The sequence below is a fragment of the Oncorhynchus clarkii genome, chromosome 32, assembly GCF_045791955.1.
Source record: "Oncorhynchus clarkii lewisi isolate Uvic-CL-2024 chromosome 32, UVic_Ocla_1.0, whole genome shotgun sequence".
Lineage (NCBI taxonomy): Eukaryota > Metazoa > Chordata > Actinopteri > Salmoniformes > Salmonidae > Oncorhynchus > Oncorhynchus clarkii.
In genome coordinates this window covers 36586815-36611614 of record NC_092178.1, presented here as the reverse complement: position 1 = coordinate 36611614, position 24800 = coordinate 36586815, and the positions used below count along the sequence as shown (strand labels likewise).

Sequence of the window (24800 nt, the reverse complement as noted above, 5' to 3'; positions counted from 1 at the left end):
AATGAGAGGAGGAAACTGTCGTTATGGCATTATGGCTTGGGGGTAGAAGCTGTTTAGAAGCCTATTGGACCTAGACTTGGTGCTCCGGTACCGCTAGCCATGCGGTAGCAGAGAGAACAGTTTATGACTAGGGTGGCTGGAGTCTGACAATTTTTAGGGCCTTCCTCTGATACCGCCTGGTATAGAGGTCCTGGATGGCAGGAAGCTTGTCCCAGTGATGACCCATGCCAAATCTTTTCAGTCTCCTGAGGGGGAATAGGTTTTGTTGTGCCCTCTTCACGACTGTCTTGGTGTGCTTGGACCATGTTAGATTGTTGGTGATGTGGACACCAAGGAACTTGAAGCTCTCAACCTGCTCCACTACAGCCCTGTCGATGAGAATGGGGGAGTGCTCGGTCCTCCTTTTCCTGTTGTCCACAATCATCTCCTTAGTCTTGATCACGTTGAGGGAGAGGTTGTTGTCTTGGCACCACACGGCCAGGTCTTTGACCTCCTCCCTATATACTGTCTTGTCGTTGTTGGTGATCAGTACTACCACTGATGTGTCATCGGCAAAACTTAATGGTGGTGTTGGAGTCGTGCATTTGTAGTTCATTGTGGTATTTGTAGTTCTTTATGATAGCCATATTAGTAGTTAGCATTTCATTTTTGGGGGTAAATATAGGCAAATATATTGATAAAAGTCACCTTGTCCTAATGAGATTTACACAGTTATCAAAACGTCACGCCAGGATAAGCTTACTATTAATGTTAAAAGTCATAGGTGTCACCCCATACAGTTGGGGACGTCAATACACCATAGTTGGGTGTAGTTATTCCTATAACACCACCGAATAAGAAGAACATTCTCTGAGCCACACTACAGTCCAGTTGGAGGCGGTAATGCACCTTAAAGTTGGTTGCCAACCGCCATATAAAATCCACAGAAGAAGAAGAAGCAGTAAGACGTGTGAGTAGCTTCAAAGATTTTGTAAGTAAAGCAAGATAGACCACAGCCTGTCATTTCCAATGGGAACAAATGAGTCATAGCGGGCAGAACAAGCAAGGAGGTGGGCAGAGCAAAGCACGAGCAAGCGTGATCCTATTGCCGTGTTCTAGCATACATCTGCATATGTCCGTTAGGGAACAACTATCCTGAAGTGCGCGTGTGCAATAATTCAATTCACCTTTGTGCAACAACGCGATTTAAAAAAAACTTTTGCAAAGGGTGAAGTCTACAAATCGTAGTCCACTCTTTTCATAGCATATTTTAGTTTTGGGAACAGAACTGTATTGAAATCAAATGTTTCATCGATTACAACATTTGCAGAATGTCAGCCAAAATCCATCTCGTTCCAATCCTCTTACTACCATATTTGGTATCGAGTGGAAACGCCAAGCGGATGCTTCACATTTATACATCCGCTGAAATATCTGTCTCATTGTTCTGTAGGAGCTCTTTGGGTTTGGTTTACGGAAACATTGGACACGTGTCGATTTAGCTGTGTTACTTTTGCTACAGAAATTAATCTAAATTCTTTGCGAAAGTCCCAAGATTTCTCACCACTGCTCTGTAGGGACCGTGACTGCTGGCGTTTGCCATTTTCTGCCATGTCAAAGCCCGTCAAAGTTTCCAAACCTGGAACGATAACTTTTTACCAGTTGGACAATAACAAAGTCTTTGACACCCAAAAATTAATGCAAGGACTCGAAGAAAACTCACCTGGCATTTGTCGTTAGCAAGTTAGATAGCTGGCTACATTTGAGCAGGTTATCTACTTAGGAAAAGTGTAAACTAGATATTTTTTCCAAAACACTTTCTCGGTCACTTGTTCAAGAAATTTCGCGCCTTTGATCGGGTAAAGGAGTGGCTCGTGAGTTGAGATGATTTTGAGAAAAATAACTGCGAGAACATGCAGAGTTTGGCTGTCTAGGGTGAGTGGTAATATATCTGAATAGTTAAACCCTTTTAAATTGTAATACTGTGGCATTTGGAAGTTTTGGTATGGGGAACCTCCCCCATACATACTTACAAACTTCCTATTTAGGTATGTTCTGGCTGGTCATGTTTTGATTGGCACATCACTCGAACGCCCTTATTTTTCTGCATCTTACCAGAGATACTTTAAACTGTCCAGATGTCTGAAAAATTACCTAAAATTAATTACAAAATGAGTTAGTTTTCCTTCCCATAAAAATGTATTTATGCTGTGTTCATGACCAAGTGGGAAGGTGATATTTACCACATACGTCTACGAAAAATCCACATGAACGCTCTTCTCCCATATGCTGACCAGACGTCATCTATTAAGGAAAATACTTTTCTGCAGTTAAATGCAACAATTTGTTAATTCATTTGTTTACAAGCATGATAGCTGTACTTTTAGTTGCTCAACTAGTTCAAAGCATGTGAATGCTTCCAACTGGTATTTCAAATTAAACTTTTTTGTCACGTGCTCACTACAACAGGCCTAACCGTGAAATGCTTTCTTATACAAGCCCTTAAGCCCTTAACCAACAATGCAGTTCAATAAAGTCAAGAAAATATTCACCAAATAAACTAAAGTAAGAAGTAACTACACTGCTCAAAAAAATAAAGGGAACACTTAAATAACACATCCTAGATCTGAATGAATGACATATTCTTACATAGTTGAATGTGCTGACAACAAAATCACACAAAGTATCAATGGAAATCAAATTTATCAACCCATGGAGGTCTGGATTTGGAGTCACACTCAAAATTAAAGTGGAAAACCACACTACAGGCTGATCCAACTTGGATGTAATGTCCTTAAAACAAGTCAAAATGAGGCTCAGTAGTGTGTGTGGCCTCCACGTGCCTGTATGACCTCCCTACAACGCCTGGGCATGCTCCTGATGAGGTGGCGGATGGTCTCCTGAGGGATCTCCTCCCAGACCTGGACTAAAGCATCCGCCAACTCCTGGACAGTCTGTGGTGCAACGTGGCGTTGGTGGATGGAGCGAGACATGATGTCCCAGATGTGCTCAATTGGATTCAGGTCTGGGGAACGGGCGGGCCAGTCCATAGTATCAATGCCTTCCTCTTGCAGGAACTGCTGACACACTCCAGCCACATGAGGTCTAGCATTGTCTTGCATTAGGAGGAACCCAGGGCCAACCGCACAAGCATATGGTCTCACAAGGGGTCTGAGGATCTCATCTCGGTACCTAATGGCAGTCAGGCTACCTCTGGCGAGCACATGGAGGGCTGTGCACCCCCCCCCCCCCCAAAGAAATGCCACCCCACACCATGACTGACCCACCGCCAAACCGGTCATGCTGGAGGATGTTGCATGGAGCAGAATGTTCTCCACGGCGTCTCCAGACTCTGTCACGTGCTCAGTGTGAACCTGCTTTCATCTGTGAAGAGCACAGGGCAGGGCGCCAGTGGCAAATTTGCCAATCTTGGTGTTCTCTGGCAAATGCCAAACGTCATGCACGGTGTTGGGCTGTAAGCACAACCCCCACCTGTGGACGTCGGGCCCTCATACCACCCTCATGGAGTCTGTTTCTGACCGTTTGAGCAGACACATGCACATTTGTGGCCTGCTGGAGGTCATTTTGCAGGGCTCTGGCAGTGTTCCTCCTGCTCCTCCTTGCACAAAGGTGGAGGAATAACCACTCCTTTATTGGGGGTGTCTTGCTAAATGCCTATAATTTCCATCTGTTGTCTATTCCATTTGCACAACAGCATGTGAAATTTATTGTCAATCAGTGTTGCTTTCTTAGTGGACGGTTTGATTTAACAGAAGTGTGATTGACTTGGAGTTACGTTGTGTTGTTTAAGTGTTCCCTTTATTTTTTTGAGCAGTGTATAACAAGGCTATATTATATACAGGTGGTACCGGTACCAAGTCAATGTGCGGGGGTACAGGTTATCCTAGGTAATTTGTATATGTAGTTAGGTTGGTAGTGCGTACTGGGCTGTACGCACTACCCTCTGTAGCTCCTTACGGTCAGATGCTGAGCAGTTGCCATACCAGGCGGGGATGCAACCGGTCAGGATGCTCTCGATGGTGCAGCTGTATAAATCCCTTTGAGGATCTGGGGACCCATGCCAAATCTCCTGAGGGGGAAAAGGTGTTGTCGTGCCCTGTTCATGACTGTCTTGGTGTGTTTGGACCATGATAGTTTGTTGGTGTGGCAAGCATTTTTGAGGTGTTTTTTTAAGTGTTTTTATTTTTGTATTTTTTATTCCTTCTCTCCAATTTATGCTTTGGCCACTGATACGAGTATAGGATGAATCAATAGCAATATTTAGGTAGGAGTTAAAGCAGAATATGATTTTTACTGACAGGACACTCAATTACTTTAAGAAATTAGGAGATGGGGAAAATCAATGAGGAGATTCCATTGAACTGTCCAGGGTACCCAAATGGGTGGACTTTGCACTGGACGCCTTCTGGGCGTGAGTCAAGTGCCCCGTTCTGGCTGACATAGGTTAATAAGCATGTAAAGTAATGAGTAGGATTTCTGTGTTTTCAAATCAAATGTATTTGTCACATACAGTTTACAGCAGGTATAAAAGGAAGGTGCAGTGAAACGCTTGCATGCTAGCTCCCTCAACATTGCAGTACAATAATCAATATCAATAATAAGAGTAGGGCTGTCCCCGACAAATCTTGGTCGACCAAAAATCATCGTCTTTTGACCAATCGATTGTTCAAAATTATAAAAAACATTTTTCCATATATAAACACACTGTTTTAATAAAATCAACTGTTTAATGAAAGACACAAATGACTCGAAGGAGCCAGAGAGAACCTTAATGTTACTCTCCTGAAGTTGCTGGTAGGAAGTGGCAAAATTGCTAATGTGGAATGCCAATTTATCTAACCATTTCTACCAATCTGCGTGCCATTTATGGTTTTCATGTGCACATTTTCATGGAACAGTTTCATTTCATTAATATTGTCTTAACTCAAAATCATTGTCTTGTGGTTAATCAAAATTATATCCAAATGAAAATTATACTTTTTAGGTTTAATTTCTATTGCCAACTATGTAAAAATTGCCTATAAAGAAAACAAATAAAAACACTGCAACCTGCAGGTAGAAAATATCCTAATAAATCACATTGGCTACTTAACCCTGTCTGCAATGAACTTGAAACAATTATATAAACTATTAACTTGGGTTTGGCCAGAAGCTGGTGCTACCAAACTTGCCACATTGAATAAAATATTCTGGACCCATAGATTTTCCTGTGCCAGTGAGCTCGGGACAGACACAGCTGTAGGCTATTTGCTCAAGGGATAAGAAGTCATCCGGTAGGCCTATTTTATGGCGTTTCTACTGGATCGGAGTATGACTTTTTCCCCTTTCACACTGAGTGGTTATCTAAGGGGAGAGAGCTGGAAAGACAATGACAGGAGCACTCAAAACAAAAGACAATGACTGACTAAATTAACAAAACTTGTAAATATAATGAAATGAACAAACTTGGTTCTCACAAGTTTAGCATAGGTTGTGCGCTCTGCAAACAGCGTGTCTACTCCTACAATGAGAATGATAAAAGACAGGAATAATAACATTTAGAGTTCATGAAAAGACATTACCATAACCAAACAAACAATGTATGATTTAGACCATAGGAATTAATGGTAAATGTACTACTGGTGATATATGGAATGGGGAATTGATAGATTCACAATTGATTGTTAGGGTCTAACTAATCGAATGGAATCCACAGACTGCGAGTTGAAGATAATTACTAATACTCTTAGTAAAAGTACTGACTGACCAGGCCTCTGCAGATCTCCCAACAGTTATATTTCTAGGGTCACTCTAATATTAACTTTATGCGAACCCTACTTGAGAACAATACAAGAACAAATGGTCTATTGATTCTGTATCTTCACAACAAAATCTGCAGAGCTGCGATAGTTGTATGCCCCAATTATCAACATTTCGTTGGTGGCAAGAATTCTGTACAATGATTTTAGCTGAAAAGCACGAGTCTTGAGTCTTGCAGCGTTTTACTCATACACCCTGTGCCATGGAATCGGTACATCATAAATATCTTCCCAGCTATTTTGCAATCTGTATGGCACAGCTATCAACATCCTGGTCCTCAAATGAAACTGGTATACTTTCATATTTATGTTATTTTTGTTCTTCAGACAGTTTTGATCCTTTATATTGGGCAGACAAACCAGTTCCCTACCTCCCACTGCCACATGCTGCCTCCATTTTTTTGGGTTATGCTGTAATCCATCTTGGATTGAGCAGACCTTCCCATACAATTCCGATAGTTCCATGAAAGACACAACTCTACCGTTCCAATTTACAATATAATTTAAAAACAAAATACCATTTCCAAACATATTTTCCATAAGTACAGGTAATTTATCAACCAACACATTTGAGTTCGACCATAATATTTGTTGTAATATTTGTTCCATCTTTTCTGGGGGATGAAATTGAAACCTGCTCTGTAACGTTTGTTTACCAAAAAAAAAGAGATACTTTGGGGAAAAAAGTATAATTTTCAATTAATCGAAAATGAGACTACGCAATCGGCAAAAAGGTCATTTTTAAACAATGGGTGAGCTTTTCTTCGTAATCTATTTGAGAACCATTTTGGGTTCAAGTAAAACTTATCTATAAGTGAAGCTTTTAGAGTGGTTTAGTGCTTTTATATTTAATAATCTCAACCCACCCAGTTCATATTAATTATATAGATGGGCACGCTTTCTGGTTTAGCATCCCAGATAAAGTGAAATATATATGTATATATATATTTTTTTTTTTGCTCATATGATTTGAAAAAAATACTTGTCAGTAGGTAGCGCCATAAATGGGTTAAACTTAGATATGACTAAGGAGTTAATCCGTGTAATTTCCCAGAAACAGATAGGTATTTACCTCTCCATGGTTATAGGATCTTGTCTATTTTGACTAGTTTTCTATTGAAATTCATTGTGGAGAGCTCGCTTTGTGTATGTATGTACAGTTGAAGTTGGAAGTTTACATACACCTTAGCCAAATGCATTTAAACTGTCTTTTTTTCACAATTACTGACATTTAATCCTAGTAAAAATTATATTTTGTGAAGTGCACCAGCACCTCCTGCAGCAAAGCACCCCCACAACATGATGCTGCCACCCTCGTGCTTCACGGTTGGGATGGTGTTCTTCGGCTTGCAAGCCGCCCCCTTTTTCCTCCAAACATAACGAGGGTCATTATGGCCAAATAGTTATATTTTTGTTTCATCAGACCAGAGGACATTTCTCCAAAAAGTATGATCTTTGTCCTCATGTGCAGTTGCAATCCGTAGTCTGTCTTTTTTATGCCGGTTTTGGAGCAGTGGCTTCTTCCTTGCTGAGCGGCCTTTCAGGTTATGTCGACATAGGACTCGTTTTACTGTGGATATAGATACTTTGTATCTGTTTTCTCCAGCATCTTCACAAGGTCCTTTGCTGTTGTTCTGCGATTGATTTGCACTTTTCGCCCCAAAGTACGTTCATCTCTAGGAGACAGAACGTGTCTCCTTCCTGAGCGGTATGCCGGCTGCGTGGTCCCATGGTGTTTATACTTGTGTACTATTGCTTGTACAGATGAACGTGGTACCTTCAGACGTTTGGAAATTGCTCTCAAGGATGAACCAGACTTGTGGAGACCTTTTTTTTTTCTTCTGAGGTCTTGGCTGATTTCTTTTGTTAATCCCATGATGTCAAGCAAAGAGGCACTGAGTTTGAAGGTAGCCCTTGAAATACATCCACAGGTACACCTCCAATTGACTCAAATTGCCTGTCAGAAGCTTCTAAAGCCAAATACATTTCTGGAATTTTCCAAGCTGTTTAAAGGCACAGTCAACTTCTGAACCACTGGAATTGTGATACAGTGAAATAATATGTCTGTAAACAATTGTTGGAAAAATTACTTGTCATGCACCAAGTAGATGTCTTAACCAACTTGCCAAAACTATAGTTTTGTTAACAAGAAATTTGTGCAGTGATTGAAAAAGACTAGTTATAATGACTCCAACCTAAGTGTATGCAAACTTTCGACTTCAACTGTATGTGTTATGAATACCAAGTATGTCTACTTCACCGTCAGCCCATTTTATAGGTAAACTGCAGGGTAATGTAAAAGTATATATCTCTTTTTTTAAGATCCGATACATAATATGGTACACTTATCGTAATTAGGTTTTAGTCCAGCGAGGCCAGAAAAGTTATCTAGATATTCCTTGAGGCATTGCAGGGATCTAGCTTGCAGACTTAATATAAAGCTTGAGTCATCGGCATACATGGACACCTTTTGTTTTTAAATCTTGGATTCTAATCCTCTGTTATTTGATCTGATTTTAATCGCTGTCATTTTGATGGCCATAACGAAAAGATATGGTGACATCGGACACCCGTGTTTATCGCCTCTTGAAAGTTCAAAACTCTTTGAAGTATTTACTATTCACACCTGGGGTTTCTATACATTACTTTTACCCATTGAATAAGAGACTAACCGAAATGGGAAAAATCCAGGCATTTATGGCTTCTTAGATGTTTCATATTCTTGTATTTCTAGTAGTTATCATAGATTATCTCCAATGTATCGTCTATGTTAAAAACCTGTCTAATCAGGATGAACAATACCTGGTAGAAACCTTTTTTAATTCTGAGTGTTATGCATTTTGTCTCCAGTTTTTTGCCATCAAGGTCTTGTTTTAATAATAGTTCAATCAGACCTTCCTGCTGAGTACCTGACAGACTACCATAGTAGTTAAACAAGCTACTAATGGAGCTTTTGAGTATATAAACAAAAGGCTTGACATACAGTGGGGCAAAAAAGTATTTAGTCAGCCACCAATTGTGCAAGTTCTCCCACTTAAAAAGATGAGGGGCCTGTAATTAGGTACACTTCAACTATGACAGACAAAATGAGAGAAAAAAATCCAGAAAATCACATTGTAGTATTTTTAATGAATTTATTTGCAAATTATGGTGGAAAATAAGTATTTGGTCAATAACAAAAGTTTATCTCAATACCTTGTCATTGCTAACAAAGGGTACATAACAGAGGTCAAATGTTTTCTGTAAGTCTTCACAAGGTTTTCACACACTGTTGCTGGTATTCTGGCCCATTCCTCCATGCAGATCTCCTCTAGAGCAGTGATGTTTTGGGGCTGTTGCTGGGCAACAGACTTTCAACTCCCTCCAAAGATTTTCTATGGGGTTGAGATCTGGAGACTGGCTAGGCCACTCCAGGACCTTGAAATGCTTCTTACGAAGCCACTCCTTCGTTACCCGGGCGGTGTGTTTGGGATCATTGTCATGCTGAAAGACCCAGCCACGTTTCATCTTCAATGCCCTTGCTGATGGTAGGCTTTGTGACTTTGGTCCCAGCTCTCTGCAGGTCATTCACTAGGTCCCCCCGTGTGCTTATGGGATTTTTGCTCACCGTTCTTGTGATCATTTTGACCCCACGGGGTGAGATCTTGCGTGGAGCCCCAGATCGAGGGAGATTATCAGTGGTCTTGTATGTCTTCCATTTCCTAATAATTGCTCTCACAGTTGATTTCTTCAAACAAAGCTGCTTACCTATTGCAGATTCAGTCTTCCCAGCCTGGTGCAGGTCTACAATTTTATTTCTGGTGTCCTTTGACAGCACTTTGGTCTTGGCCATAGTGGTTTGGAGTGTGACTGTTTGAGGTTGTGGACAGGTGTCTTTTATACTGATAACAAGTTCAAACAGGTGCCATTAATACAGGTAACGAGTGGAGGACAGAGGAGCCTCTTAAAGAAGAAGTTACAGGTCTGTGAGAGCCAGAAATCTTGCTTGTTTGTAGGTGACCAAATACTTATTTTCCACCATAATTTGCAAATAAATTCATTAAAAATCCTACAATGTGATTTTCTGGAGAAAAAAAATCTCGTTTTGTCTGTCATAGTTGAAGTATACCTATGAAAATTACAGGCCTCTCTCATCTTTTTAAGTGGGAGAACTTGCACAATTGGTGGCTGACTAAATACTTTTTTGCCCCACTGTACCTTGGAGCACGGTGAGGATGGACGAGTTTCCTTCTAGTAATTACTTCAAGTGGATATTTCCCAGTCGTATGCTGGTATTTACCAAATTACAAGATGTTGTGAATGCAGCATTAGTCAAGAAACCTGCCTATTTCCCTCGAAAGGACGTAATGTCACGATTTCAAAGATATACGATATTACAGAGAACAAGTTTATTATCTCACATCTTGGGAAATATTTGTGATGTGCTACTTGTTCACGTATTTCATGCTAATGTTGGGTTTTTGAGCTAGCGCCCAGAATGCACCGCGTGGCAAATTGACAACGTATGGTAACGTACACAATGACCGTTAATACGAATCAAATGGAGTTTTTCAGATCCTACGGTCCCTAGGTGGGTGACCCCGAAATAGCCCTGGGTGACCCAAATAACAAATGTTCAAACTTAACTGTTATTCAAATATCAACTCATCGTATTACTCAACATTGTTTATCTGGACATACATGTAGGTTGTGTCTGGATCCAGCCAGGAGAGATGCTTCTCCTCCTTGGTGCCCGCCCAGCCGGTGCCCCCGCTGGCCCAGACTCTGCAGGGGTACCTACGAGCCCTGGAGCCCCTGATACCTGAAGAAGAGCTCGTCCACACCCGCAAGAATATCCAAAAGTTTTGCGGAGAGGGGGGACTCGGTCCGCAACTTCAAGAGGGACTGGAGAGACGAGCTAGACACTCAAACAATTGGGTATGCAAACAATGTGGGAAATGATGCACAATTTGTAACCAACGTAAATAGACTGAGATAAGAAAATATCAGTGAGGTGCTGGATTTTGGATGACACTTTATAGTACACACAATGCATGGTGCTAATTTGAGTTTCACTCTGATGGCTCAAAGTCTTTCCACAGCTGCCCTCCTTTCTGGACTGTACTGCATGATTGATAGTTGTTTTGCTGTTGTCCTTTCCCCTGTCCTCTACTGTAGATATCTGACTGGTGGGTGCAGTGGGCGTACCTGGAGAGCAGACAGCCCCTGCCCGTGCATTCTAACCCGGCCATCTCCCTGCCCAAGCGGGACTTCTCAGACTGGAGGGGCCAGCTTGTGTGAGTGCCAGTCAGCAACATACTGGCATACCTGTATGCACTATGTGCCTGTGAGATACTAGAGGAGTATGCTGGTTTGCTGAATGTGTTGACATGATCTAGTTGCATGATGTTGTACACTCACTCAGCATTTGTACCTGTGGATTTGCTGGGTACAGAGTGAGAACAACTTAGTCGGTCCAACTACAGACAGGTGGTTATAAAAATCAATTTAAAAAACAGATTGTATTTACATAAGTTTTCAGACCCTTAGCTATGAGACTCAATATTGAGCTCAGGTGCACCCTGTTGATTGGAGTCCACCTGTGGTAAATTCAATTGATTGGACATGATTTGGAAGGGCACACACCTGTCTATATAAGGTCCCAGAGTTGACCGTGCATGTCAGAGCAAAAAGTAAGCCATGAGGTCAAAGGAACTGTCCGTAGAGCTCCGAGACAGGATTGTGTCGAGGCACCGATCTGGAGAAGGGCACCAAAACATTTCTGCAGCATTGAAGGTCCCCAAGAACACGGTGGTCTCCATCATTCTTAAATGGAAGAAGTTTGGAACCATCAAGACTCTTCCTAGAGCTGGCCGCGCGGCCAAACTGAGCAATCAGGGGAGAAGGGCCTTGATCAAGGAGGTGACCAAGAACCCGATGGTCACTCTGACAGAGCTCCAGAGTTCCTCTGTGGAGATGGGAGAACCTTCCAGAAAGACAACCATCTCTGCAGCAATCCACCAATCAGGCCTTTATGCTAGAGTGGCTAGACATAAGCCACTCCTCAGTAAAAGGCACATGACAGCCCGCTTGGAGTTTGCCAAAAGGCACCTAAAGGACTCTCAGACCATGAAACAGGATTCTCTTGTCTGATGAAACCAAGATTGAACTCTTTGGCCTGAATGCCAAGCGTAATGTCTGGAGGAAACCTGGCACCATCCATACGGTGAAGCATGGCGGTGGCAGCATCATGCTGTGGGGATTATTTTTCAGCGGCAGGGACTTGGAGACTTGGCAGGATCGAGGGAAAGATGAGTAAAGTACAGCGAGATCCTTGATTAAAACCTGCTCCAGAGCACTCAGGACCTCAGACTGGAGCAAAGGTTCACCTTCCAACAGGACAACAACACTAAACACACAGCCAAGACAACGCAGGAGTGGCTTCGGGACAAGTCTCTGAATGTCCTTGAGGTGGCCTAGCCAGAGCCCGGACTTGAACCTGATCGAACATCTCTGGAGAGACCTGAAAATAGCTGTGCAGCAACGCTCCCCATCCAACCTTACCGAGCTCTAAAGGATCTGCAGAGAATAATGGGAGATCCTCCCCAAATACAGGTGTGCCATGCTTGTAGCGTCTAAGTCAAGAAGACTCAAGGCTGTAATTGCTGCCAAAGGTGCTTCAACAAAGTACTGAGTAAATATACATTTGCAAAAATGTCTAAACCTGTTTTTTGCATTGTCACTAAGGGGTATTGTGTGTAGATTGATAAAGGGAAAATAAACTATTGAATCCATTTTAGAATAAGGCTGTAACGCAACAAAATGTGGGAAAAGTCAAGGGGTTTGAATACATTCCGAATGTTATTTCATACATCTATATCCTATCTATAGCTGTATACTGGGCCGTTCTCTAACATCTTTTGTGTCGACCCAGGTTTGCATCCAAGCTGATTGCTGCTGCACTCGATTTCAAAAATGTAGTAGACAAGTAAGTGCCATTTCACAATTGTACTCTACATATACGCCGTCTTAGACCTGAAGCCTTAATATTAGCTACATATTACTGACCAGTTTTTCCAAGTCATGTTTCACCAAATGGTGAACCATATCAATATTTGTATCCTAGGTTGCAGAAACTCTCTCACAGCTATTTTAGGGTTTTAACCTTTTATCTCTGTGTTGGCCTGTATGCTTTGGTTTATATACCCAGTCTAAATTTATTACGGCATACTGTCAGTAACTGTATCTGTATGCTCTCTCTCTCTCTCTCTCTCTGAATCTCAGTGGCCGTTTGCCAGTGGAGTACATGCGGGGCCAGCCACTCTGTATGGAGCTCTTTCCCCTCCTCTTCTCATCCTGTCGGATCCCAGGCCGCAAACACGACACTATCACCCATCACAGCCGTGCCCGCCACATCACAGTGGTGAGGAACTACCAGGTGAGCTTGACCCACAGTATGCATCAGAAGAGGATTTAACTTTTTTTTTTTCTTCTCAAGATGAGAGTGGCTACACAGAGCGAAGGGGACAGCTCCAATTGATCCCATGTTACAGACTAATAAACATGGCAATGATACCCAATCAAATGTATTTTATTAAGCCCTTTTTACAACAGCAGTTGTCAAAGTGCTTTACAGATACCTAGCCTCAAACCCCTTAGAGCAAGCAATGCAGACTCACAAGCAAAATGGCTAGGGTAAACTCCCTAGAAGGCAGGAACCTAGGAAGAAACCTAAAGAGGAACCGGGCTCAGAGCGGTGGGTGGCCTGTCCTCTTCTGGCTGTGCTGGGTGTAGATTTAAGAGTGTATTTAAGAGTACGTTAACGTTTAAAAGTAATTCAAGACATTGAAATGTTCATAGATGACCAGCAGGGTCAAATAATATTCATGGTGGCAATAGAGGGCAGAGCTTTTTCTGCATAGAAAAAGCCCTAAGGGTTTTTTCAGGCCTAATTCCAAACTAAAAATATATATAATAATTGGGACAGGGACAGCTATAAATCGTCAAGCTAGGTAGTCCTAAGGCACAGTCCTAGGGCCCAGATCCTACGGGAGGGGAGTTAGTGAAAGCATGCCTAAGACCAGGTTTTAGGAAAATGTGGCGTTGGACATTTGAATGTTGATCAACTATTATTCACGTAAGTATAGCTATGCGCAAATGTTTGTTTCATAATGCAATTAGCTGGAAAACACTGTCAAAAGTGCACCGCGTATGCATGCAGGTTTCATGTCACATAGATGAAAATATCCATTAGACATTTAGAAAGGGAGATCTAAAGATGCAACAACTAGCATGGTTTGCTAGTATGACTATTGTGCCTTTGGGCACTGGACAATGAAAGAAAGTTGATTTGAAAATCAATAGAACATGACATATGGGCAACTGGTTTAAATGGCATGTGGAAGTCTAAAATAATTGCCTCCGCTTTTCTATGGTCAGATTTTTGTCTAGGCTACTTTGAATCACCACTTAAGGAACAGCCCACACACCACTTAAGGAATATCAACAGGCCACTCTCTTACTACCCTGAAAACAAAGACAGAGTATAGTCCATGAAGATCTCCCCACCTCACAAGCCAGAGGAATAATGTGATGGAATTATTTGGTCAATATTTGGTCAGTATTAGTCAATATTCTAGCAGCTGTATTCTGCACTTACTGAAGTTTATTTAGGCCTAGTGCCATATCCGGGCAGCTTGAAAGTAGGGCATTGCAGTAATCTAACCTTGAAGTGACAAAAGCATGGATTAGCTTTTCCACATCACAGTTCAATTCTCTATTCTGTCCCGCCCAGTTCTTTCAGATGGACGTATACAACAGTGATGGCTCTCGGATGACAGAGAGCCAGATCCACGCCCAGCTTCTGCGAATCAGGGCTGAGTCCTGGAAGACTGACAAGGAGCCAATGGGCATTCTGACCAGCGAGCACCGCCAGACCTGGGGCCAGGCCTACAGCCGCCTGCTCAAAGGTAGACATGATAGACACAGCATTATACTATACATACCCATAAACATACCCAGAGTATGGGACGTTCCAGGGTGTGTGATGCAGAGGATCACACTGTTTTCAAATACATGTTGCTAGTAATGTCCGCACGGGCGCGCAGTAACCCCGAGACTGCCACGCAGCTCCCAGTGACTGCCGCGCAGAGCACAGATGAAATATCAGCCCACGGAGAGACGCACGAGATTGAACTTCACTCAACTTCCTAGAGTTTCCCCTGTTAACACCACCAATGTTTCCCTTTACTGTGGCAATTGTGATAGAATCAATGCAATATTAGTCACTTTCAATGCAATTTAGTGAAACAAAACTTAACTATGCAAGATATTTTGCTGGATGCAGAATGCTTCGGAGTAGGTTTACATTGCGCGCTACTCAGTCCTTATTAATCTACAGAGACCGGTGAGCGTAACTGATCAGAGCTGCAGTAGGCCCGTGTGGATCTGTGGCATTTATTTTGAACTGGACTGTGTTTACAACTGGGTTTGTGAGTAGATGTGCTTGTTTTGCGATCATGTGCACATTTTGTTCATATCTTTTGCTAGTTAGTGAGTTATTAGCTCAGTTATACATCATTTGTAGTCAACAGTGGGGGAGTGATTGCTGCCTATAAGAGCACAAAATGTGTACATTTCTAAACATCTGAAAAGTCTGGTAAAATAACTTTTTTTGGTCTTTTTTTGGTGTTGTATTTTAAGACAGGCTTGAATAAGCTTTGTAGCCAATAGGCAGAGGGTATCATAATTTGTCCGATTCGCTGTAATAATGATATGGGAATAATAATACATTGTATTTTGTAAAGTGGTTTCTTGCATCAAATAACGCAACAATTTTCAGTCACCTCCTTGTCTGAAGGACAAGTGGACAAACAGGTTAATGTTAAACCCTGCATGTTTTTTCAAAAGTCTCATGGAATGTAGGCCTACACTGAACACAATATATTAGCTGCTACTGTAGGCTGAATGATAGAACAGCTATTTCCATGTTAAAATGTTATGGGATGCATTTTCTCTGTTTTTGATGGTAGGCCCACATTATGATCAAATGGCAACAGTAGCCAACTTGGCCACTGTTAAAACTGTAACTAAAAGCAGGTACAGCCTCAGTGTTCACAGTAAACACGCGCTGGAAGTTGCAAAGAATTTTCACTACGTTCAACGCTCAGCAGACCTGAAATTTGCTCAGTGGGGAAAATAATTAGAGGGAACATTGGTCGCTACGTCTCTGAAGTCATAATCTATTGTTATCTTCAGTAAGGAGTGCTTTACCTCATAACCTTTTTTTTCATGCTCTCCCTCTTTTCCTTACCCAGATAAATTGAACAAGGAGTCAGTGCGAGCAATTGAGAAGGGACTTTTCACCTTGTGTCTGGACTCTCCAGTCATGAGGGTCTCAGATGATAAGTATGAGCCACAATATTTTTTCTCTTGGCCTGTCTGTTACTATTTTTTTCAAATTGAATGCAAGTTGCTGTACAGTCTGAATAGGTTTTGCTCAGTTATGTTTGACACACCAGGGACTTCATGACTAATTAAATCTAATAATCCAAAACGCATCAGTAATAAATGAAGTTCTGTGTTACTTTGACTGACAGGTACTCCAGTCGTATGGCAGCTCAAATCCTGCATGGGGGCGGGACACACTCGAACAGCGGCAATCGTTGGTTTGACAAAACACTGCAGGTGAGTGGAGCAGTAGAATTATCCAAATGACCCAACCAGTCAGAGATCCCATACTTGATGAAAAGTGTATTGAAAAGTCCATATGGGCTGGGCACCAAATGCTGTATAACACTGAAATAAAATAAATCAATAAACAAAAATGATAATGGACTGAGCAACAATTGTTGGTAAACTAATTAGTTACCTTTCTCTTCCACTATTCCTCCTCCTCTTGTAGTTTGTGGTGGGTGAGGATGGCTCATGGGGGCTTCTGTATGAGCAGGCCACGGCTGAAGGTCCACCAATAGCCACTCTTCTGGATCACATTCTACAATACTGGTGAGATGAGACAGGGGAGGGTCTTATCTACTTTTGCTGCATTACATGCGCAATTACATACTGTATGTATACGGTATTCATGTCAGTTTTTTATGATTTCAAAATACTTGAAGTTGAGGTTTATCGGAAGAAAAACAGTCAGTTGATAAAAAAACACAATGCCAATTAACATTTACCCTCGTTCTTCTCTCTGCAGTAAGAAACCGGACCCAAAGAAAACCCCTTTAATCCCACTTCAGATGCCCAAGAAGCTTTACTTCAACATTGACCGTGAGATTAAGAGAGATATCGAGCATGCCAAGCAAAACCTTGATATGTGAGTTTGCATACCCTATGCATTTGTCATGCATTGTTTCATTACTCTTGTGTTATTATATATCATAGTCTTTATTTGGTCTAAATATGTGACTCGTTTCAGGAAACCAGGCATTTGTCGTGCGTCACTACACAGGAGAGGCATTTGAACGTACTTTTATTTTTATCTAAATGCCTTTTTAATAACAAACTTGTATGCCATCTGTAAATACAAATACAATTGGGAAATTACAAGCCTAGTTGGTGTAGCCATGGAAAATGTCAGGAACCTTCCCGCTAGCAATGATGGGCTGGACATGCAGAGAGATGAATTCGGATTGGTCTGCCATGTAGCACGCTTCTGTCTATAACATGAGCTGCTCAGTATGTGTAGGTAATCCTTTCTAATGCTTTCTTTTTTGAAAGATATCACAAAGAACTGCAAAAGTTTTGCTAATGCTCTACACTTTCTGGAGGACCAAGTTTTGAAATCAGTAGCATGTCCGTTGGAAACCGAGTTAAGAAAATTCTGGCATTTGATTGCAAATATGCGGAAGGAGCCAAAAGAGGAACACACAAGGCTTTTATTTATGCTTTTATTTTACATATTAGTTAGTAGGCCAAACTGTTTTCCGTGAAGACCGATTTTCGGGATGTCTTCTGGTCTGACACAGCTCTGTAGCTCTGCCACTTTCCACCTCAGATGTTGAAGGGTGAGATAGTGCTGGATTGACACGCAGCCCATACAAAAAAATAACTATCAATAGCTTAAACTGACAGATTTTGATGGGGATTTTTTAAATGTTCATTAGATTGACGCACAGGATTTTAATATGGTGCTCATACTGACTGGTTCAACCCACCTCCGACTACAGTCCTAACACTGTGAGTGCATAAGTGTAGTTGGTGATACAGTACTACAATGACAAAGATAAGAAGCACCCGACCTCTGTGTAGTCAATGTTTGCTTTGCTATGAACTTCAACACGACTCAGCTGAAATGAAAGTGACATGGACCAAAGCAAATGGAGGAGTGTAAACACGATTAGCTGCCCTAAGTGTTGATGTAACCATGACAAAACACGGTCAGCAGCGTAAGGCTTTGGTGCCTTCTGACCTACTCATTCTATTTTAAGTAATTGTTTGTGATCTGATCTGTGATCTGTGTTTTCCTGGGTTCAGCACATTTGCTGCCATCCTGTGGCTAAACTGACAACTGTCGATACATTTCTATCCCAACGGAGTGAAGAGTCATCTTTATAATTTGAATTCAACAACTAACCTGGGCCAGTATTCATAAATTGTCTGAACAAGAGAGCTGATCAGTTCGATTCATTATAATCTGATGCTTTATTAATGGAGTATGAATTTGTCTCTCCCCCCCCACTCCAGACTGATCAACGACCTGGATATCCGCTGCTTCAACTTCCAGAGGTTTGGGAAGGAGTTGCCCAAACAGCACAACCTGAGTCCCAACGCCTTCATCCAGGTGGCACTGCAGCTGGCCTACTACAAGTGAGCTCATAGGAATCACTTGCAAAGGGCATTCAGCCTCAAACTAGGATACCGTATGCAATAATAAGGAAATTATGTGTGCAGTTCATGTTTTCAAACTGTGGTACTGATTTTCATAGACATGCTAGTACATTTTCACACAATAAGCATTATATTCTTGTGGTTAATAAATGGGACAATAAATGTTCTTGGCAGCCAAAATTCTGGCTGGAATATCTGCATTTTCAATTTTGTAAATGAGTTTTGATTAACAACAATCACTGTGGCCAAATTCAATACTTGCGTTGCGTTCAGTACAACAGAACTGTTTGCAATGTTGAATTCAACTGAAACGGTACTGTATTGAATGACCAGTTGAAAAAAACATTTTGATTATGGTGGCCCAGAGGGCAGTTACCATACATATGGTGTGCTGCACGAGTTTTGCTGTTTCAGATGGTCACACCCAGATTGATAAAAAGGAGCACAAAAAGGGAGCAAGCATACTTTAAAGGTTATTGATGAACGGTGCACACCATTTAGGGGAAACGTGTCGTTCAGTTCAAAACGTCACGCAACACAGCAAAGGTTAAAGCAAACTGAACGCACTCCTGCTCTCCCTTTTCTCCTTTTCTCCATCAGAGTTCACAATGAGGTTTGTGCCTCCTGTGACATTGCCTCCCAGAGGATGTTTCGAGGGGGGCGCACAGACTACATCCGCTCTCCCACCAATCAAATGCTCAAGTTTGTGCTTACCTTTGATGACCCCTCTATCTCGGTGAGAAGCATTTTACTAAATAAAATGAATTATTATTCCCATAGAGGATCAGACCAAAGTGTAGGCTACCCTCTGCCTGTTGGCTTCTTTGCATATTCAAGCTGGTCTCAAAATACAACACGAACCCTTTAAGGCTCTCCTGGAGGATGGTTGGCCTTATTAGCCTATATAAAATATTACAACCAAACACTTTCTTCATAAAATAATTCCCTCATTCAATGAATTAGGGATCAAATGACTAAGGTAGGCTACTTCAAAGCAAGGTAACTAAGACATGTTTATCTATAATCTTGTAAGGCTAAAATATTCCAAAGATCTAATTGACAGAATGTGAGTTATTTGTCTTTTCGGCTCATTTGAAGAATATTTTTAACAATGTTGATTACAGGGGAATCACAGCTTTTTAACCGTGTCAGGTTTATTTCTCAAGTCCCAATATTGAGTGCCTGAGAGATGGTTTTACAACATGAGTATGTAGCATTGGTAACGCACCCGTTTGTCAATGGCGTGCCCGTGAAACGTTGTTTAGGACATGACAATGACGTTAATACATGCTAACAGCTGAATAGGTCATTACTGACAACTTTCCAGGCAACACAATATCTAGTTAGCCTGTTTTTATCATTACTATGTTGCTATGTCTCTCTCCACCGGCCCACTCGCACCGGCATATGCAGGTGACAAATCATGGCTTTTCCAGGATTTTTATGACCGTACGAACCCTGTTTGCTGACCATAAATGAGCGATAACTGGGTAAATAACTTACAAACTAGCAAGGAATATGAACAAATGTGCACTGACAATGATCTCAAAAGCCCATTTCGCGACCACAGGTGATTAGAGAAGTTTTTGTTTGCAGTAAGTCTGTTGTATTATCCCAAATGGACACGGTGATTTACAAATCATTACGGATTCTAGCTTTAATGGGTGTTTGATAAGGGCGAAGGCACAACACAATCTCTTGTTTCGTGGGTGGCTGAGAAAAGCAACTACTTGCAGTTATTAACAAAGCCAACAATACATGGCAGCTTTACAGGGTGTTTCTATTAATTGACATTGTTGATGCGTCTTGACGCTCTATTTGTGTGTTGCAGAGAGAGGCAAAGCTGGAATTACTCAGAGAGGCCATAGAGACCTACGTCACTCTAACTGATCAGGTGACTACACCCAATGCTTCTGCTGCCATCGTCTCAGTAATTTGTTTCACTTTTCTGTCATCTAATTACTTCTGACCTTTTTCTAAATTAGGCGCTCAAAGGACAATCCATCGACCGCCACCTGCTGGGCTTGAAGCTTCAGGCCATCGAGGAGGGACTGAGCGTGCCCAGACTGTTCATGGACACCGCTTATGGGCTGGCCACCCACTGGAAATTGAGAACAGGACAGGTAAAGTACAACTCCATTGGAAGTGGACAAGATTGCAACATTCATTCCAATGACAGGATATAATTATGTAATCTAAAGGTGAGTGTCGGATAATGCAATATTATATCGGGTCTGTGTCCCTCTCTCTTTACATGTAGTTTAGTATGGTGTTTTTGTGCGCACTTGTAGTTTATCAAAGTCAACAGGTAATCCTGCCAGGTAATCCTGTTTACATCAGGGATTTGTCATTGTATTCAAGTCATTCATGTAATAAATTAATTTTAATGAATGGGCTACGCATATTCATTCTTAATTGGGTATCAGCTGAGTGAGAATTGTTTTTTTTTTAAGTTTAATATTTTTATTGGTTTTCATTAATGATATGACATAATTTCATTCTTCAGGTGGGGGGAGGAAAGGTGGAGGTGTAACATAAATTCTCAAATAGGACTTCTTTCATACTGCCATAAGCAATCATTGGGAAAGGGGGATACCTAGTCAGTTGTACAACTGAAATGTGTCTTCCCCATTTAACCCAACCCCTCCTGAATCAGAGAGGTGCGGCGTGCTGCCTTAATCGACATCCACGTCTTCGGGGGGGGACAGTGGATTAACTGCCTTGCTCAGGGGCAGAACGACAGATTTTTACCTTGTCAGCTCAGGGATTCAATCCTGAAACCTTTTGGTTACTGGCCCAACGCTCTAACCACTAGGCTACCGGCCTCCATAGCGAAGGAGCCAACCCCTCCCTCCCGGAGACCCATGCCTGTTCCCCCAGAATGGTGTGGGCGTATATCTCTAAATGAAAAATATTAGCGCTAGTAGACTGCTGATTAGCCAGTTCATTCTCCTCAGGAGCATGACATCATCTCCGAAGAAAGAGCAAGCATCTGTTTGAGATACAAGTTTGAGTATAGGATGAGTCAACAGCATTATTTGGGTTTGAGTTAACAGAATATTAACTTTTAGAAGTGAGATGTTTATTTTAACATATAATCATCTCCTACGTCAGCAATGTTTGAATTGGACTCAGGCGTGGCCGCTCAATCCCCTCTCTGGAGTTGCGCTCCCAGCACATGCCCTCCCCCTCAACTCCCGAACCCAGACATTGAAGATGTTGATAAATATCTTTGTTTGCAGGTGAACTAGGTCACGACCAGTGCAGAGAGCCGCATGAATAAGGGTCCCCTGGAAGAGGGCCAAGCAGTCCTGGCCTCCAAACAAATGCCCAGCAAAATGTTTGCTTGAATTTTTAAAAATATTTTTTTATATAAATAAATAAATAAAATACCAGTCCAAAGTTTGGACACCTAGAATGCCAAGTGCGAAAAGCTGTCATCAAGGCAAAGGGTGGCTACTTTGAAGAATCTCAAATATAGAACATATTTTGATTTGTTGAATGCTATGATTTTTGGTTACTACATGATTCCATATTTATTATTTCATTATTCTACAATGTAGAAAATAGCAAAAATAAAGAACCCTTGACTGTAACTATACACACACAAGTATGTGAACACCCATTCAAATTAGTGGATTCGGCTATTTTAGCCACACCCATTGCTGACGGGTGTATAAAATCGAGCACAACGCCATGCAATCTCCATAGACAAACGTTGGCAGTAGAATGGCCTTACTGTTGAAGAGCTCAGTGACGTTCAACATGGCACCATCATAGGATGCCACCTTTCCAACAAGTCAGTTTGTCCAATTTCTGCCCTGCTAGAGCGGGCCTGGTCAACTGCAAGTGCTGTTATTTTGAACCGGAAACGTCTAGGAGCAACAACGGCTCAGCCGCGAAGTGGTATGCCACACAAGCTCATAGTACAGGACTGCCGAGTGCTAAAGCACACAGCGCGTACAAATAGTTGGTCCTCAGTTGAAACACTCACTACCGAGCTTCATGAAATGGGTTTCCATTTCCGAGCAGCTACACACAAGCACAAGATCACCATGCGCAATGCCAAGCGTCGGCTGGAGTGGTGTAAAGCTTTGTGATTGAGCCCTTTTACCAGAATAGTGTCCACAGTAATGGAGTAGGGCTGAGTTATAAAGTTGCTAAACAAGTTGCAGATCTGCAAGTGTATGTGTCATATATTTATTTTTTTACGGCTTTTACCTGATGTTTGGCAATTTATTTATTGGTTAACACCTATCGTCTTGTGGGTACCATGTTCAGAAATGTTTGCAAGACACATTTAGGGAACTATTGTGCAAGCCAATTTAAAGTAAATCGTTTCATCTGTAAAAAATGCATTTATTTTGCCACATATGTGAAAGTAACTTTATACCCGGTCTTCCTTCTCTTCTCCCCAACTTCTCAACTATATTAAACCCCTTACACTAGGTGCCTGCAAACACGGACAGTGTAATGTGTTTCGGACCTCTCGTCCCAGACGGATACGCTGTGTGCTACAACCCCCAGTCGGACCATGTCCACTTCTCCGTAACAGCCTTCAACTGCTGTGAGGAAACCCAGGCTGAGACACTGGCCGCCACACTGCACAGCACCCTCTGCCAGCTTCAGGAGCTACTGCAGCCTACTGTATAGTGCTGTGCTATCTGACACAACAGGAGTGTGTATTCATTAGGCAACAAATATAAGAAAACCAGCTCTTGTCCGATAAGAAACGCTCATGTTTCTTAACTTTTTCAGTTGTGTGCCCTAATGAATATAATCCAGGACTTAAATGAAAAACGTCTGAGGTGCTAATGCTTTGATTAAAAAGGAATATTTGGCCTTTGTATGTGCTTGCATTAGCTTGATTTGCTGCTAGGTTTATGTTACTGTTTGTACTTAAGGGCAATTTAATACTATTGTTAGAACTGTTTTATGTCCCTACTTTTAAGGCCATAGCAGACTACTTAATAAGCTAGGTTTGTCTGGCTAGAGGTATGTAATGCTTTATTGACCTGCAACGAAATAGATTTCACTGTATGTTATGTAATACCATCTGTGTTTTGTATGCAATTTGGAATCTTGTTTGCTGCAATGCTTTGGCAGTCTAATGAGAATGTCGGTCAACCATCCAGTCTGTCTATTACTTTTCATTTTGTGGGCAGATTCCTGAAAAAAGACCAAATGTTAACAAACCATGCCTGTATCTGCATAAAGCTGGAGCTCTTGAGTACTGTTGCGCTCTCCCTGGATGCACATCCTTTCTGTGTTTCTTCCTGTGCTTTTGTAATGCAGTTGAAAGGAATGAAATCCTGCTATTTGGTTCAGCCGAGCTCTATTCATGACCCAGCTTGTCCAGTTTTGTTAGTAAACTCATGTAGGCTCAGCCCTAATTTATGTGCTCTCTATCACCTGGACCTGCATGGCAAATTGTCCAGGAACACAAGGAAAGGACAATAACCAAGGACTAGTCAGCCATACCCCCTCTGAGGGTAGAAAATGTACATCTCTGTTTGAGTATTCAGAGGACTCACTATTGAATGTGTGATTAATACCAAACATGGATACTCTAGTATTATTATTTTATCAAACTTCTTCTCTGAGTATAACTGGTGCTTTCTATACTGAGCAAAAATATAAACGCAACATGTAAAGTGTTGGTCCCATGAGCTGAAATTAAAGATCCCAGAAATGTTCCAAATGCATGAAAAGCTTATTTCGCTCAAATTTTGGGCACAAATTTAATTACATCCCTATTTGTGAGCATTTCTCCTTTGCCAAGATAATCTATCCACCTGACCGGTGTGGCATATCAAGAAGCTAATTAAACAGCATGATCATTACACAGGTACACCTTGTGCTGGGAACAATAAAAGGCCACTAATGTGTGCAGTTTTGTCACACAACACAATCCCACAGATGTCTCAAGTTTTGAGGGAGCGTGCAATTGGCATGCTGACTGCAGGACTGTCCACAAGAGCTGTTGCCAGAGAATGTAATGTTAATTTCTCTACCATAAGCCGCCTCAAATGTTTTTTAAAGAATTTGGCAGTAAGTCCAACTGGCCTCACAACTGCAAACCACGCGTAACCTCGCCAGCACAGGACCTCCACATCTGGCTTCTTCACTTGCAGGATCGTTTAAGACCAGTCACCCGGACTGCTGATGAAACTCAAGTATTTATGTCTT

General features: G+C 41.7%; 1 protein-coding gene across 1 annotated transcript; it reads left to right on the top strand.

The window, feature by feature from the left end:
* The first annotated feature begins 1418 nt into the window (after positions 1 to 1418).
* On the top strand, positions 1419 to 23844 carry LOC139392464 (carnitine O-acetyltransferase b). Its single transcript, XM_071140471.1, has 15 exons — positions 1419 to 1914; positions 10485 to 10715; positions 10956 to 11074; positions 12712 to 12765; positions 13062 to 13215; positions 14572 to 14746; positions 16094 to 16184; positions 16376 to 16463; positions 16681 to 16781; positions 16978 to 17097; positions 18468 to 18590; positions 19212 to 19347; positions 20443 to 20505; positions 20597 to 20734; positions 23061 to 23844. Exons 1-15 carry the CDS (start codon positions 1864 to 1866, stop codon positions 23262 to 23264), a joined length of 1848 nt encoding a protein of 615 aa, XP_070996572.1. The 5' UTR covers positions 1419 to 1863; the 3' UTR covers positions 23265 to 23844.
* The last annotated feature ends 956 nt before the right edge of the window (positions 23845 to 24800 follow it).

Coding starts and splice junctions, on each gene's coding strand:
- LOC139392464 (XM_071140471.1), top strand. CDS start 1,864: ATGATTTTGAGAAAAATAACTGCGAGAACATGCAGAGTTTGGCTGTCT. Junction 16,464..16,680: donor GGTTTGACAAAACACTGCAG/GTGAGTGGAGCA, acceptor CTCCTCTTGTAG/TTTGTGGTGGGTGAGGATGG. Junction 18,591..19,211: donor CTGCAGCTGGCCTACTACAA/GTGAGCTCATAG, acceptor TTTCTCCATCAG/AGTTCACAATGAGGTTTGTG.